The 12,639-nt window shown below is 42.7% G+C and overlaps 1 protein-coding gene across 6 annotated transcripts in view; it reads left to right on the top strand.

Moving 5' to 3' along the window:
* The window catches only part of arhgef12a (Rho guanine nucleotide exchange factor (GEF) 12a), a 71,138-nt gene that overhangs the window by 31,489 nt on the left and 27,010 nt on the right, over window positions 1-12,639 (top strand). For all 6 annotated transcript variants that reach the window (XM_076290328.1, XM_076290327.1, XM_076290325.1 and 3 more), the window contains 6 exons: window positions 1,034-1,132; window positions 7,156-7,205; window positions 7,857-7,914; window positions 8,235-8,428; window positions 9,231-9,308; window positions 11,028-11,147. In XM_076290328.1, coding sequence (XP_076146443.1) covers window positions 1,034-1,132; window positions 7,156-7,205; window positions 7,857-7,914; window positions 8,235-8,428; window positions 9,231-9,308; window positions 11,028-11,147 — 599 coding nt within the window. The remainder of the gene's footprint in view (window positions 1-1,033; window positions 1,133-7,155; window positions 7,206-7,856; window positions 7,915-8,234; window positions 8,429-9,230; window positions 9,309-11,027; window positions 11,148-12,639) is intronic.

Below are 12,639 nucleotides of genomic sequence, written 5' to 3'. Positions count from 1 at the left end.
TCTGAGACTTTGTGAGACTGAAGGTCGGCAGGTACGATACACTGAATTTGCAAGTGGGATATTCTTCCTACAGGCAGTAGGGGCGGACGAGAGAGTCTTCATTTGCCCTGTAATGAGTCATTTAACCATATACCGACTTACGAAGATGAATAATTAACACAAAAACGTTGCCTGGTCTCCCCTCTAAGGGATTTATCAGTGTGCCGACATATGGACCAATGCCTAAAATACTCACAATAAAACTCACACCAGAGAGTATCAAAGTTATAAAAGCTAAAAGATTCTTCTATTAGAAAGGTTAACACTTACCTTGAGTTAACTTGCACAGATAAGCCACGTACCTGGAGCACTATAGCGGTGTTCCAACTATCGTTCCAAAGCCGGAGGAGCTAAGGTGTGGCGGCTAACTGCTTCCCCATTATCACTCCTGGTGTTTAATCGTGGCTCCGTGGGGCCTCCTCAGGGCTGTTGCCCCCGGGTTTCTGACCTTTACCCTCTGGCCATCCTGTTCTTAGTGGTTCCTTCCATCTGTTGCTTTTGTGTTAGTAGTTAGTTGTATTAGGGCTGCAACTAACGATTATTGTCATAGTTGATTAATCTCAATTAATTGATTTGTTGTTTGATCAGTAAAATGGTGTTTTGTTTTGTTTCCCAAAGCTCAATGTCATGTCCTCAAATGCCTTTTTTTTGTCCACTCGGCAAATATATTTAGTTTACGGTCATAGAGAAGCTAGTAAAGCTTAACATATTCAAGTTTTAGAAGCAACAATTAGAGTTTTTAGATTCCTTAATAAATGACACAAACCAAATAACCAATTACCAAAATAGTTGGTGATTAATGTAGTAGTTGAACAACTGATTGATTGATTGATTAATTAATTAAATGTTGCAGCCCTGATTGGTTAAGATTAGCGCTTGACTATGTGTCCGTCTGTTTGTCTGTTGTGTTTGTATTTGCATGGCTGTTGGCGTGCGTGTGTGTGTGTTTGCATGTGTGGGTCTCTAACTTCCCGTCCTTGTCTGTCCGGTGCAGGGCTTGTGCAGAGATGCGTCATCATCCAGAAAGATGAGAACGGCTTCGGGCTGACTGTGAGCGGAGACAACCCTGTGTTTGTACAACACGTCAAGCAAGGTGAGTCCTCTTCTCTATGGGGCGCTGTCCTCCTAGTCCCTCCACACACGTCAGCCATAATGAAGGGCGTTCACTCATGCCTATACATTATGATTCAGAGGTTACAAACATGCTGTCAAAACCACAAAATATGGAAGTGAGTAGCCTAAATATATTTTTGGTCAAAGTTAGAGTTTCCCTTTCTTCCTGTTCTACATGTCACTCCTCTATCAGAGGTTAGTATTGGTGGATCAGCTGTGAAATACAGTGATAGTTACAGCCTAGTTGCAGTGAATTTAAATGTGATTGTGTGACCTGCAGGAAGTTATAGAGAAACTTATAGTTATAGTGAAGTTAGTTGAAGTGAGCTATAGTTACAGTGAGTTGAAGTCAGAGTTATAGTTGGTGTGTGAGTTATAATTAGTGTGAGTTAAAGTGAGTTACAGTTAGTGTGAGTTAAAGGGAGTTAGAGTGAGTTAAAGTGATATATAGTTGCAATGATTTACAGTTACAGTGAGTTTAAGTTTGATTGAATGACCTACAGGGAGTAATAATGAGACCTATGGTTAAAGTGAGAGTTATAGTTAATGTGAGTTAAAGTGAGTTACAGTTAGAGTGAGTTACAGTGAGTTATATTTACAGTGACCTTAACATAACGTTTCCAAAAACGCAAGCTTGGCAACCAGGAATGAGGTTTTGGCTGCCAAAGCCAACCAAATCTTATTGCCACTTGTAAAGTTGAATCTAATCTAATCTAATCTAATCTAACAACCGGGCAACCATTACGGTCGAGCCCTGTTTTAATGGCACATAACCTCATAACATGACGAATGGCACTTCTGCTATTCTATGTAGGCGATTACCGACCTAGCAATTTTTCTGGTTTCGGGTAGGAAACTGCCCAAAGTGAGTTATAGTTACAGTGATATTGAGTTATACAGTGAGTTAAAGTAAGTTTTGGTTACAATGAGTTGAAGTGAGAGTTATCGTTACGGTGTGTTATAGTTATAGTGAGTTAAAGTGAGAGTTATCGTTACAGTTTATAGTTACAGAGAGTTAAAGTGAGAGTTACCGGTGCAGTGAGTTATAGTTAAAGTGAGCGTTATAGTTACAGTGAATTATAGTTACAGAGAGTTAAAGTAAGAGTTATAGTTACAGTGAATTATAGTTACAGAGAGTTAAAGTGAGGGTTACCGTTACAGTGAGTTATAGTTACAGAGAGTTAAAGTGAGGGTTACCGTTACAGTGAGTTATCATTACAGTGAGTTATAGTTATAGTGTAAAGTGAGGGTTACCGTTACAGTGAGTTATAGTTACAGTGAGTTATAGTTACAGAGAGTTAAAGTGAGGGTTACCGTTACAGTGAGTTATAGTTACAGAGAGTTAAAGTGAGGGTTACCGTTACAGTGAGTTATAGTTACAGTGAGTTAAAGTGAGTGTTACCGTTACAGTGAGTTATAGTTACAGTGAGTTAAAGTGAGCGTCTCAGGGGCAGCTCCAGTCCACTCTGCAGTGTTCAGCAGTCCTCCAGTCTCGCTGCTTCCTGGAGCGAAGCAGAACTGATAGACTCTGAACAAGCCCAATTAGGGTTCCCTCAGCCTGAAGCTGCAGAGGAGGAGAGAATAGCAATATACTCTCCTACACTTAGACGGAGCCAGAAGTGAGGGAGGAATGGTGTGGCAAGGTCAGGAAAATAGATGAGAGAGAGAGAGAGATGGAGAGAGAGATAGTGGTTCTGGTGGCTGTATTGCTGGTATGGGTTTATTTATTTTGTGCTTCTGTGCTTGAGTGCTTGTTTTTAAAGTAATCTAAAGAAATCGGATCTGGACTGGAAACGGTGCATGTTGTATTAAAGTGTGTGTGTGCGCGTGTGCATGCTTGCTTGGTTTAGTGCTTATCTGTGTTTGCCACCACCACAAACGACCTTATCTGGCACCAGTCGTGCGCTGCCGATCAGATTGTTCTACATTATTGATTGATCATCTCAGTTTAACAGCATGGCCACTTGGCGCTGTGCCTATGTGCTGTGCCCATCGATCGCTGTGTTCCATCCTCCATCTTGTGATCTCTCACCAGTTGCAGGCTGCTTTTTTCTCCTTATGAGCTTAAAGAAAGTGTGTGTGTCAGTGAGTGTGCGCTTAAGTTTGAAAGTGTGTAGATATATGTTTACATATGTGTGTGTGTGCGCTCATCTTTGTAAGTGTGTGTGTAGATTAGTGTTGTCATGATACCAAAATTATGACTTCGATACGATACCTGCCATAAATATCTCGATGCTCGATATTGAAACGATACCATGGCAAAATCCTAAAATATATGGAAAAGAAAGGACGCCGACCTCCTCCAAGTGTATTGAGCCATTTGTGTTGAATTTGGTGCACTTTTGTAGTGTGCAGGTCAATTCTGGGTTCTAAACTTCCTACATAATTATTATTTTTTTATAGACAGTAAAATAGTAATTTGTGTGTGATTTAAGTCCTTTGTTGTCTCCATTTACATGGTGTTGTGTTTTGGCAATAAAGTACCTTTAAATAGCCAAAGTAGCCTAGTCAGTGTTAAAATTACTGCATCCAAATCACTGAATGCTATGCGGAGGGGCCTAATCTTTAGGCCATCTGATGTAGGCTACCCTAGGCCTTCCCGTGTTTATAGGATTTCTTTGACAGTTGCAAAGGGAAAAGGTGAAGATAGTCTTCTTTGCTCCCAGTGTACAAGTACGACGTTCCAACCAGGTCTTTGTCAGATAGGCCTACACCATTACCTGTTGCAATATATCTGTGTAGGCTACATTACGTCTATTTCTTTGATAAAATTATTTGCTACCACGTAAAAGCTGCTATTATTATTAGGACTCAACACTTTAGGGCTTTAATTAGCGCATTTCGGGTAGCCTACCCTAAATCTGGGCAATAATTATTTAACAAATTGCAGTCTATATGCCATGACAAACATTACCAGTAGTACTGACCGAATATTAAATAGATCATTTGCAAGTTATGGTAATGTTATACTAGCGTGAACATTGTGTTTTCATTACGGCACACTATGATCAGTCATTGTCTCGTCAAAATTCACTGATGAAGGAAGGTTTGTTTTATCCCAGAAAACCATACTCATTTCAGTTAGGCTAGACTAAAACTGAAGAGATGAACTCGGCACTAATCATGTAGTGGTGTTTTCTATAGCCTATTCGTTAACCTATCGTTCTTTGAACTCTAAAAATGTTGGGATATGTCTGCGAGGTGCTTAGCCAAGTTCTATGCGTAGCCTACTGCTTTTGAATGACTTTGAAACATATTTGACAAACGGGCCTGATGGCTGATGGCCTGATGGCTTGCCTTCACTATCCGGGCGATGTATCCATAATAGTTCCAGATTTCACTTCACCTTCTGTTTTATCTACAAGCCGAGGACTTTCTGCAAAGAACTAGTTGACATTGGCTGCGCACTCACTCACTCAGAGATGCATGCTTGACGCGCCCACTTGCCTAGATGCGTGCAAGGAGCATGGAGAGTGGGAGCAGTCCACACAGACACAGAACATTATTATTTTAATAAAGTATTGATTCTAAAAACGTTTTTTGCGTTAAGGCATCGTGATACCTTTTTAGTATCGATACACCGTGCAACACTAGTGTAGATATATGTCTATATGTTTGTGTGTGTGTGTGTTTGTAGCAGTACTGCGCTGGCTGGCTAGGCATCTAGGAAGCAGTGTCAATATTTTGCATAGAGAAAATGAGCCTGGCTGGAGCATAGCCTTATGCTTCCTTTGAGTAGAACAGATCTCTCCCAGCAGCCTCCTACCTGGACGCTCTCAATGTGACACCGTCACTAGCCACGTTTACATGGACACTTCTATTCCGATTACAAACGGAATAACGGCTCAATCGGAATAAAAATAGTCATATAAACACCTCAATCGGAATGAAATTTCCTGATCCCATCAGAATTTTAATCAAATGAAAGAGGTGGTGTAGTCCGTTCCTGTCCGATTGAACAGCATGTATACGGTCATTCGGATTGACTGCTGTATCTTCTCAAGGAAAAGTAGGCAACGACGGCTATTCCGATCAAAGATTCTAAAGCGCTTGAGAGCAGCTGATCGGAATAGAACGTACCCCATGTAAACAGACAGCACAAAATTTTCAATCGGAATAGTTTAATTGGAATGACAAAAAAAACTGTCTACGTAAACATGGCTACTCAGACTCAGTAGGGAAGGATTAGAGGAAATGGGGTGCATCATAATAGGGAAATCTTCTATGTGGTTTCTCACGTTTCTCCATAGTCCCTGCAGTCGTGAAATTATCTAGCAGTTTAGAAATGAAGACATGCTCTTCCCAGGAACACACAGCAGCTAATCAATCAATCAATCAGGGTTTGCTAAAATTATGTATGTGTGGTGGAGCATGTCCTTTATGCCACAAGGAGTAAATTGGAGATATTTGGAGATGTCCAGCATGTATTGCTCTGTTGAGTGCTGTTTATAGCGTAAGCTTATTTTGTGTATAGTGAGTATAGTGTTTCTCTTCTGTTTAGGCTACTACAGGATCAGTTTCACCTCCTTGCTGCTTCATGTGGTTTAGCGTTTCAGTAAGAGCTTTGATGATTGGTCTGTGAAGTTAGTACTGGTAGTAGGAGCTCCTGTGATTGGTGTGTGTGTGTAGTTGCAGCTGCGTGGTGTCGGCCTCTTTGATGTGAGAGTGTGTGCATGTCTGAGTCGGGGCAGATGTTGGCCACTCTAAAGCACACAGGGGGATTAGTTTCCCAGCCCAGTATCACTTAATCATGTTCCCGCCCGAGGATCACTCAGCAGGCCGCACACTAACACACATGCGCACACACACACACACACACCAGGCTTCATAAAGGCCAGAAGAGGGGGGGGGCGTGGGGACAGAGCCATCCATGGTTACATTTACATTTAGTCTATTTGTTACATGGTTACATTTACATTTAGTCTAATGTAGTTGGTAATGTAGTTGGTAAATGCACACCTAGCTGAGGTGATCAACTGATTGAAAACAAAGAAAACCCTCTTTGACCCTGATGAAGGTGTAGAAAGCGATGGCACGTTGGTCGAAATAAAAGAAAATAGTTTTGCATGGACGGTTTGAGCGTGTGACCACTCTTTCCACATTTACATTTAGTCCTCAGATGCCACATGCTGTTATGCAAAGCGACACAGGTGAGGTACGATTAGGCTTGGAAATCGGTTCCAGGTTTCGGTTTGGAACTGGTTCCAAATGTTCCGATCCATCGGAATCGTACACGTCCACTCATTAACGATTTCACTAACGATTCCGAATGTTCCGTTCTGTCCCATCCATTCCCGCGTCTCGGCACGTCACAGTATGCGAAATTGACATTTTAAAGCATTCAACTTCTGTATTGATATTGCACACTTGGTATTCATTCTCTAAAACCACTTTAAATTAGAAGTTCAAAGCCAACAACTCTCAAAGCCATCCTATAAGTGTTCAGCAAATGGCATAGGAATCGATATGGCAATCGATAAGAAATCACATCGATAAGCAGACCTGACAATGGCATCGATATTGATAATTTCTTAACAATGCCCATCCCTAGGTACGATGCACTCATACAGCTAATCAAGAGAAAAGATGGGTATTCTTTTCAAAGTGCTTGAAGGTTCTCTTTGAGCCCAGGGCGAGGCTTAATAAGGAAACTGGTCGTCCTGTAGGTCTTTTTTTTCTCTCCGTCAGCCATATGATTGTCTTTCATGGCCGGTTAACATTACCATGCAAAGTCAGTGCTATTCTGGTTTGAATTGACAGATATGGCTATTCAGAGACTTTATGAATACATTAGATTATTAGATTCATAATGCATAATATGCTTCGATTATATAATTTGTAGCAATGTTTGTAGTAGTCTTTAGGGTAGCTCTGGAGTGTTGAAGAGGTGGGAGTTATATTAAAATGTTTAAATCATAAGGTGTTGTTGCAGCACTCTTGAGGACCACTTTTGGGGTGTAGGTGTCCTAATGTTTGCCTGTGTTTTTTCCTCCCCTGCTTCAGATGGAGCTGCTATGCGAGCTGGTGTTCAGACGGGGGACAGGATCATTAAGGTGCCTTTGCTCACACACACGCACGCACGCACACAGACAGAGAGAGAGACACACACACACACACACACACACACACACACACAGACAGAGAGAGAGACACATACACACACACATAGACAGAGACACACACACACACACACATGTACATAGAGAGAGAGAGACATACGCACATACACGCTTGTGTACTGGCCTCGAGATGGCTGACAGGATCATTAAGTTGCTTTATGGAGCCTGCACCTCCCAGATACCTCCTGTTGTACATGCCCTGTGTGCACTGCATCTCTCCTCTGTCAACATGCATGCTCACACATATGTACCTGAACTCGCGCACACACACACACACACACATGCACACACACACACGCAGACACACACGTGCACAGACTCTCTCTCTACATGCACTTGTACATGTTTTTTTTCTTCCCCTGTCTGTCTAGACACACACAGATATAACATCCATGCCATCCATGTTTTTCACCTGTCTATACTGCCCCCTGATGGGCATCTACCCATATGACAAGTATCTCTGATGACAAAATAACAGGATGTCATTTCTTGGGAAAGCCATGATGCGGCTATATTGTTTTATTGTTTATCTGTTTTGTTCTCTGGAATTTGCATTAATGTTGTTGTTGTTGTTGTGTTGTTTAGGTTAACGGGACCTTAGTAACACAATCAAATCATGTGGAGGTTGTCAAGTTGATAAAATGTAAGTATGGCCAGCTACAGTACATTATGAGATTCCACCCCAACCTATTCCATCTTCTCTGCTCCTCGTACTTGATAGGGTGTGTGTCTGTTTGGTAATTTGTATGTTCACTGTCTGTGAGCTCAGGAAGTTTAGTTTCCAAAAAAATATTAAAGCGCAGGTTTTAAAACCGCAAAATAGGACTGAACATAGACAAGCATAATAGCACCTTGACAACTTGAAGTATTACCCGAACTGTGTGTGTGTCTAGGCGGATTATGACGGTGATATGCCTGTGACTCTCTGCTTGTCTCTCCTCCCCTCTCCTCTGCTCTCGGCAGCGGGCTCGTATGTGGCCCTCACTGTTTTGGGGCGTCCCCCTGGGCTGCCCCAGATTCCGCTGACAGAGGGCGATGGCGAGCTGTCCTCCACGCTGGGGGGCTCGGCCGTCTCCTCTCCCCTCTCCACCCCCACCATGCCCGGGGAGAGGGGCTTCAGCACCGCAGAGCCCCCCACCTCGCCGTTGCACGCATGGGTAAGACCACACACACACACACACACACACCAGTCTGACCTGTTTTTGCAGTCTCACTTCTTTCTCTCTGTAGTATGACATCAGATCTGTCACCTGTCACCTGTCTGTAGCCTCAGCAACATCTGTAGTCATACCTGTTTGAAGTCTAAACTACTTGTTGTTATCTCTCTTACCTGTCATCCATTGTCTGTGTGTATTTCCCCCTGTATTTTTTTTTTTCCTCATTCTTAAACCTGTTCAGGTGTATGTGTGTTGATTTTCAAACCTTGTGTGTGTGTGTTGTGTTGGTTTTAACCTGTGACTATCAAGCCTGACCTGTATGTACTAGTTCTGCCCACAAACCTGTTGCGCACTTTAAAACGTATCCACCATTCATAAACCTGTTCAGGTGTAAGTGTGTCTCCTCTTTAAAACGTATCCACCATCCATAAACCTGTTCAGGTCTATGTGGATCTCTCTATCTATCTCTGAATGGATTAGTGGTGTGTATGTGTGTATTATTCTGTAGTTGAGTCATGTTTGTTATGATTCTCCCGCCCTCCCTGTAGATTGTTCTGAAGCCACTCACTCACTCTGTTGCTTGGCGTTTCTCCTCCCTCTCTGTTACCCCCTCCCCCCTCTCTTTCTTTCTCTTTCTGTCTGTCTTTCTTTCCTTCTCTCTCATTCCTTCACTCTCCACCATCTGCTTAACATGGGTGTCATGCCCTGGCCAACCCTCCTGTATTCCTCTCTCTCTCTCTGTCTCTCTCTCGCTGTCTCTCTTGCTCTTTCTCTCTCTCCCTCCCTCCCTCCCTCCTAACAGGAAGAGAACAGCAGCGCACACAGCCAAAAGGTCGACATCTTGCAGAGGATGTTGTCGAAGGGGCTGCTGGAGTTACAGGTTAGCGCTCGGGTGCTAATGCTAATTATTATTGTTGGGTGGGAATGAGGGTAGGCAGAGAAGGGAAGCGTTGTGAATGGGTGCCGTCGTCTCTGCCGACGGTAACCGTGGCGACGGTGCCATACTGTTGTGCTGAGTGTGAAGTGAGATGTTTAAATGAGAGTTGTGTACTCTGTGTGTGTGTGTGTGTGTGTGTGTGTGTGTGTGTGTGTGTGTGTGTGTGTGTGTGAGAGAGAGAGAGAGAGAGAGACGCTACGGGCAAACTGAACTATTTTCAGAGCCTGGCGTTGACTAGCAGGAACGTTTGGTGTGTGCCTTGCCGATAAGAGTGAAGCTTCCTGTTAAGACTAATTGGCAGCTTCAGTGCCACAGATATGCTTTAAGTGTCTGTGTCTGTGTCTGTGTGTGTGTCTGTGTCTGTGTGTGTGTCTGTATCTGTGTGTGTTGATGCACATCTGTCTATGTGTTTGAGGGTTTGTGTCTGTGTTTTTGTATGCCTGTATGCATGTATGCTGTATGTTTGTGCCTGTATTAGATTTGGGGAAAATATCTTAAAAATCTTGTGATTTGCTATAGGATTTTTGAATGTCAGTTAATTGATTCAGTTCAATATTTCAAATGTCTCTTTAAGTTGTGTTACTTCTGATTGGGGAACATGCCTAGTGCATGCCAAGCACAGCACTTCTGATCGGCTGTGCTCCTCACACGCTAGGCATGCTCACCAATCAGAAGTGGCACAGTCAAGGAGGATGACATGAATATAAAAGTCATGAATGTGACAAGATTAACTTTGCACATTTACTTGTAGCCATGATTTAGGTTTATATTGCGATATTAGTGCAGCCTTAGTTTGTGTGTGTGTGTGTGTGTGTGTGTGTGTGTGTGTGTGTGTGTGTGTGTGTGTGTGTGTGTGTGTGTGCGTGTGTGCGTGTGTGCGTGTGTGCGTGTGTGCGTGTGTGCGTGTGTGTGTGGTTGTGTGCGTGTGTTTGTTTACAACATACAATCCATGTATGCTTGTCTGTGTGCGTGTGAGAATAGTTGAGTAGTTGGCACCTAACCACACAGGCCAGTGGAAACAGAAACTCACGACTCGACTGGCTGGTAATGTGCCCTCATCAGCCCAGAAACCTCCCCCCCACACACACACACACACACACACATGCACACAACACCAAGTTTATCTTGTGGTGAGAGTGGTCTACTACCCTCAGGCTGACCGAGGACTCAGGAACACATTTTCTCACAGCCAAATATACCGCCACACACACTAACACACTACTGCACTGGGTTCTTACAATACAGCATTGACCAATGGTAAATGGCTTGTTCAGTGTGTGTCACTGTACTGTACAGAAATGTGTCTTTGCCGATATGCATGCTCCTTAAGAAAGAACACATGATCACATGATGGAGCCTGCATCCTAATCTACCTTCTGTAAGGTCTGGTAACATTTGGTAGACCCTGGCCTCAGTAGGACCACAGTTGGTGTAGGACGCACTAGTGTAGGACACCTGAGTGCAGTATGGCAGGGGGACTGAAAGTCTATGTGGGGGCCGTGTGTGTGTGTGTGTGTGAGAAAGAAAGGGTGTGAGTGCACTGGTCTTTACATTACACCAGATGAACTTTTGATGCATTACACACATGCTTGGTATGAGAATACACACACACACACACACCCCCAACACACCCAGCTATTAACTCTGTCTTGTGACGTTTAGTCCTTGAAGCAGGAGTACAGTCGGAACCCCTCCCCCAAACTTGCACGTGAGATCCAGGAGGCGCAGAAGCACATTCCACATCTGCAGGACCAGATCAGCAAAGCCACCGCAGCTACGCAGGTGTGTGTGTGTGTGTGTGTGTGTGTGTGTGTGGTTTGAGTGGTTTGATCACTCATGAATATAGGCTATTCTAAAATTACATCAGGGTTTCCGCATGGTCATAAAAAGTAAATGTAAAAATGTAAATTAGGTTCATAGGCCAAGTATAAAAGGAATTTGGTCTCTGTATTTATCCCATCCGTGAATTAGTGAACACACAGTGAGGTGAAGCACACACTAACTAAGTAATAAAAAGTCTTAAATTTGATAATAAGAATTTTAGCCCCTAAGAAGTCGGATTTTCCTTAGTCTTAAATTCATACACTGGTTCATTCAACGGTTCTAGGCTACCATCGCCTTTTCCCCCACGAGAAATGCGCTGGCGGCGGCGTTCATTCATTCCGCTTGTTGTAGTTCTGTCTGAGGAATCTGGGTGTTGTCACAGCATTCCACAACTACAAGGTCCATACGGCAGTGCAGCAAACAGACTTGTCGGAAGGACTTTCACAGAAACCTGCGCAAACTCCGAACTCCCAGGCTTCACTGCCAATCTTTTCTTTTACAGTCTATGGTCAAGTGTTGCACCAGAGAGGGTTGAAGCAGGTTTCTGTGAAATTCCGGCGATTATGTTCAATAAGAATGACAGTGTTGTTTCGCAATAAGATACATATTTCATGTCAGTGTGCGCAAAGCATGCTTCTAGTGCTTACCGTAGCCTATTTGTCTTTTCCCCTCACACACACATGCAGCTTTCAACCTGCAGCTGTTATGTGTGTGATACTGTGACTGCAAAGCAACAAATAATAGCCTAGTAGTCTAGGCTAATGCTAAGTTGATTTGGTGAAATGTACCTCTCAAGTTTGTGTTGCTACCCTACCTAGGCTATAGAATTTAGTTAATTTAGGTCTACTGTTGGGTTTAATTACATTTTAGAAATAGGCTACACAGCCTATTGACAAACTCACCAAAATCATGGAAATGAACATTGCAAGACACTTCCATCTCTTCCATGATCCCAGAAAGATTTTCTTTGGCTTGTTAGTTATTTGAACATTTATTTATCTAATGACATTAAAAACACAATGATTTGCATCCACATATCCTTGCACTGTGCACAACTATTTTCCACTAGCTTAAAACCGTGACACTGAAAGCTAATTACTTTTTACATTCTTCTTAAAGTGAAAGGCACTCAATTAGACCTACACACCACCAATGTATTAACAATAAAGTATTCACATTACTAAATCTTTAGCTATTACTAATTATGCAGATCATAAAATACTAGAAATTATTAACAAATTTTTTTCCAGGGCTGTATATTAAAAGACCACTGCACATTTTTCAGATTTTTTGAATGAATTGATGGTCATATTCAAAATTAAGACACCGCTGCAAGTTTGAATATGACCTTCAACTCTGAATATGACCTTCAACTCATTCGAATGTCACTCAGCAACCGTAGGATGACATCAGACAAATGTGAAGTGGTCTCCTGATGTTTTCCAGAGCT

This window comes from Alosa pseudoharengus, unplaced genomic scaffold (assembly GCF_046254945.1).
Source record: "Alosa pseudoharengus isolate Yale_2024_CS ecotype anadromous, Long Island Sound unplaced genomic scaffold, YU_APseudo_1.1 YU_APseudo_1.1_scf_18, whole genome shotgun sequence".
In the NCBI taxonomy this organism is placed as follows: Eukaryota; Metazoa; Chordata; class Actinopteri; order Clupeiformes; family Clupeidae; genus Alosa; species Alosa pseudoharengus.
This window is presented reverse-complemented; position numbering and strand designations above follow the sequence as displayed.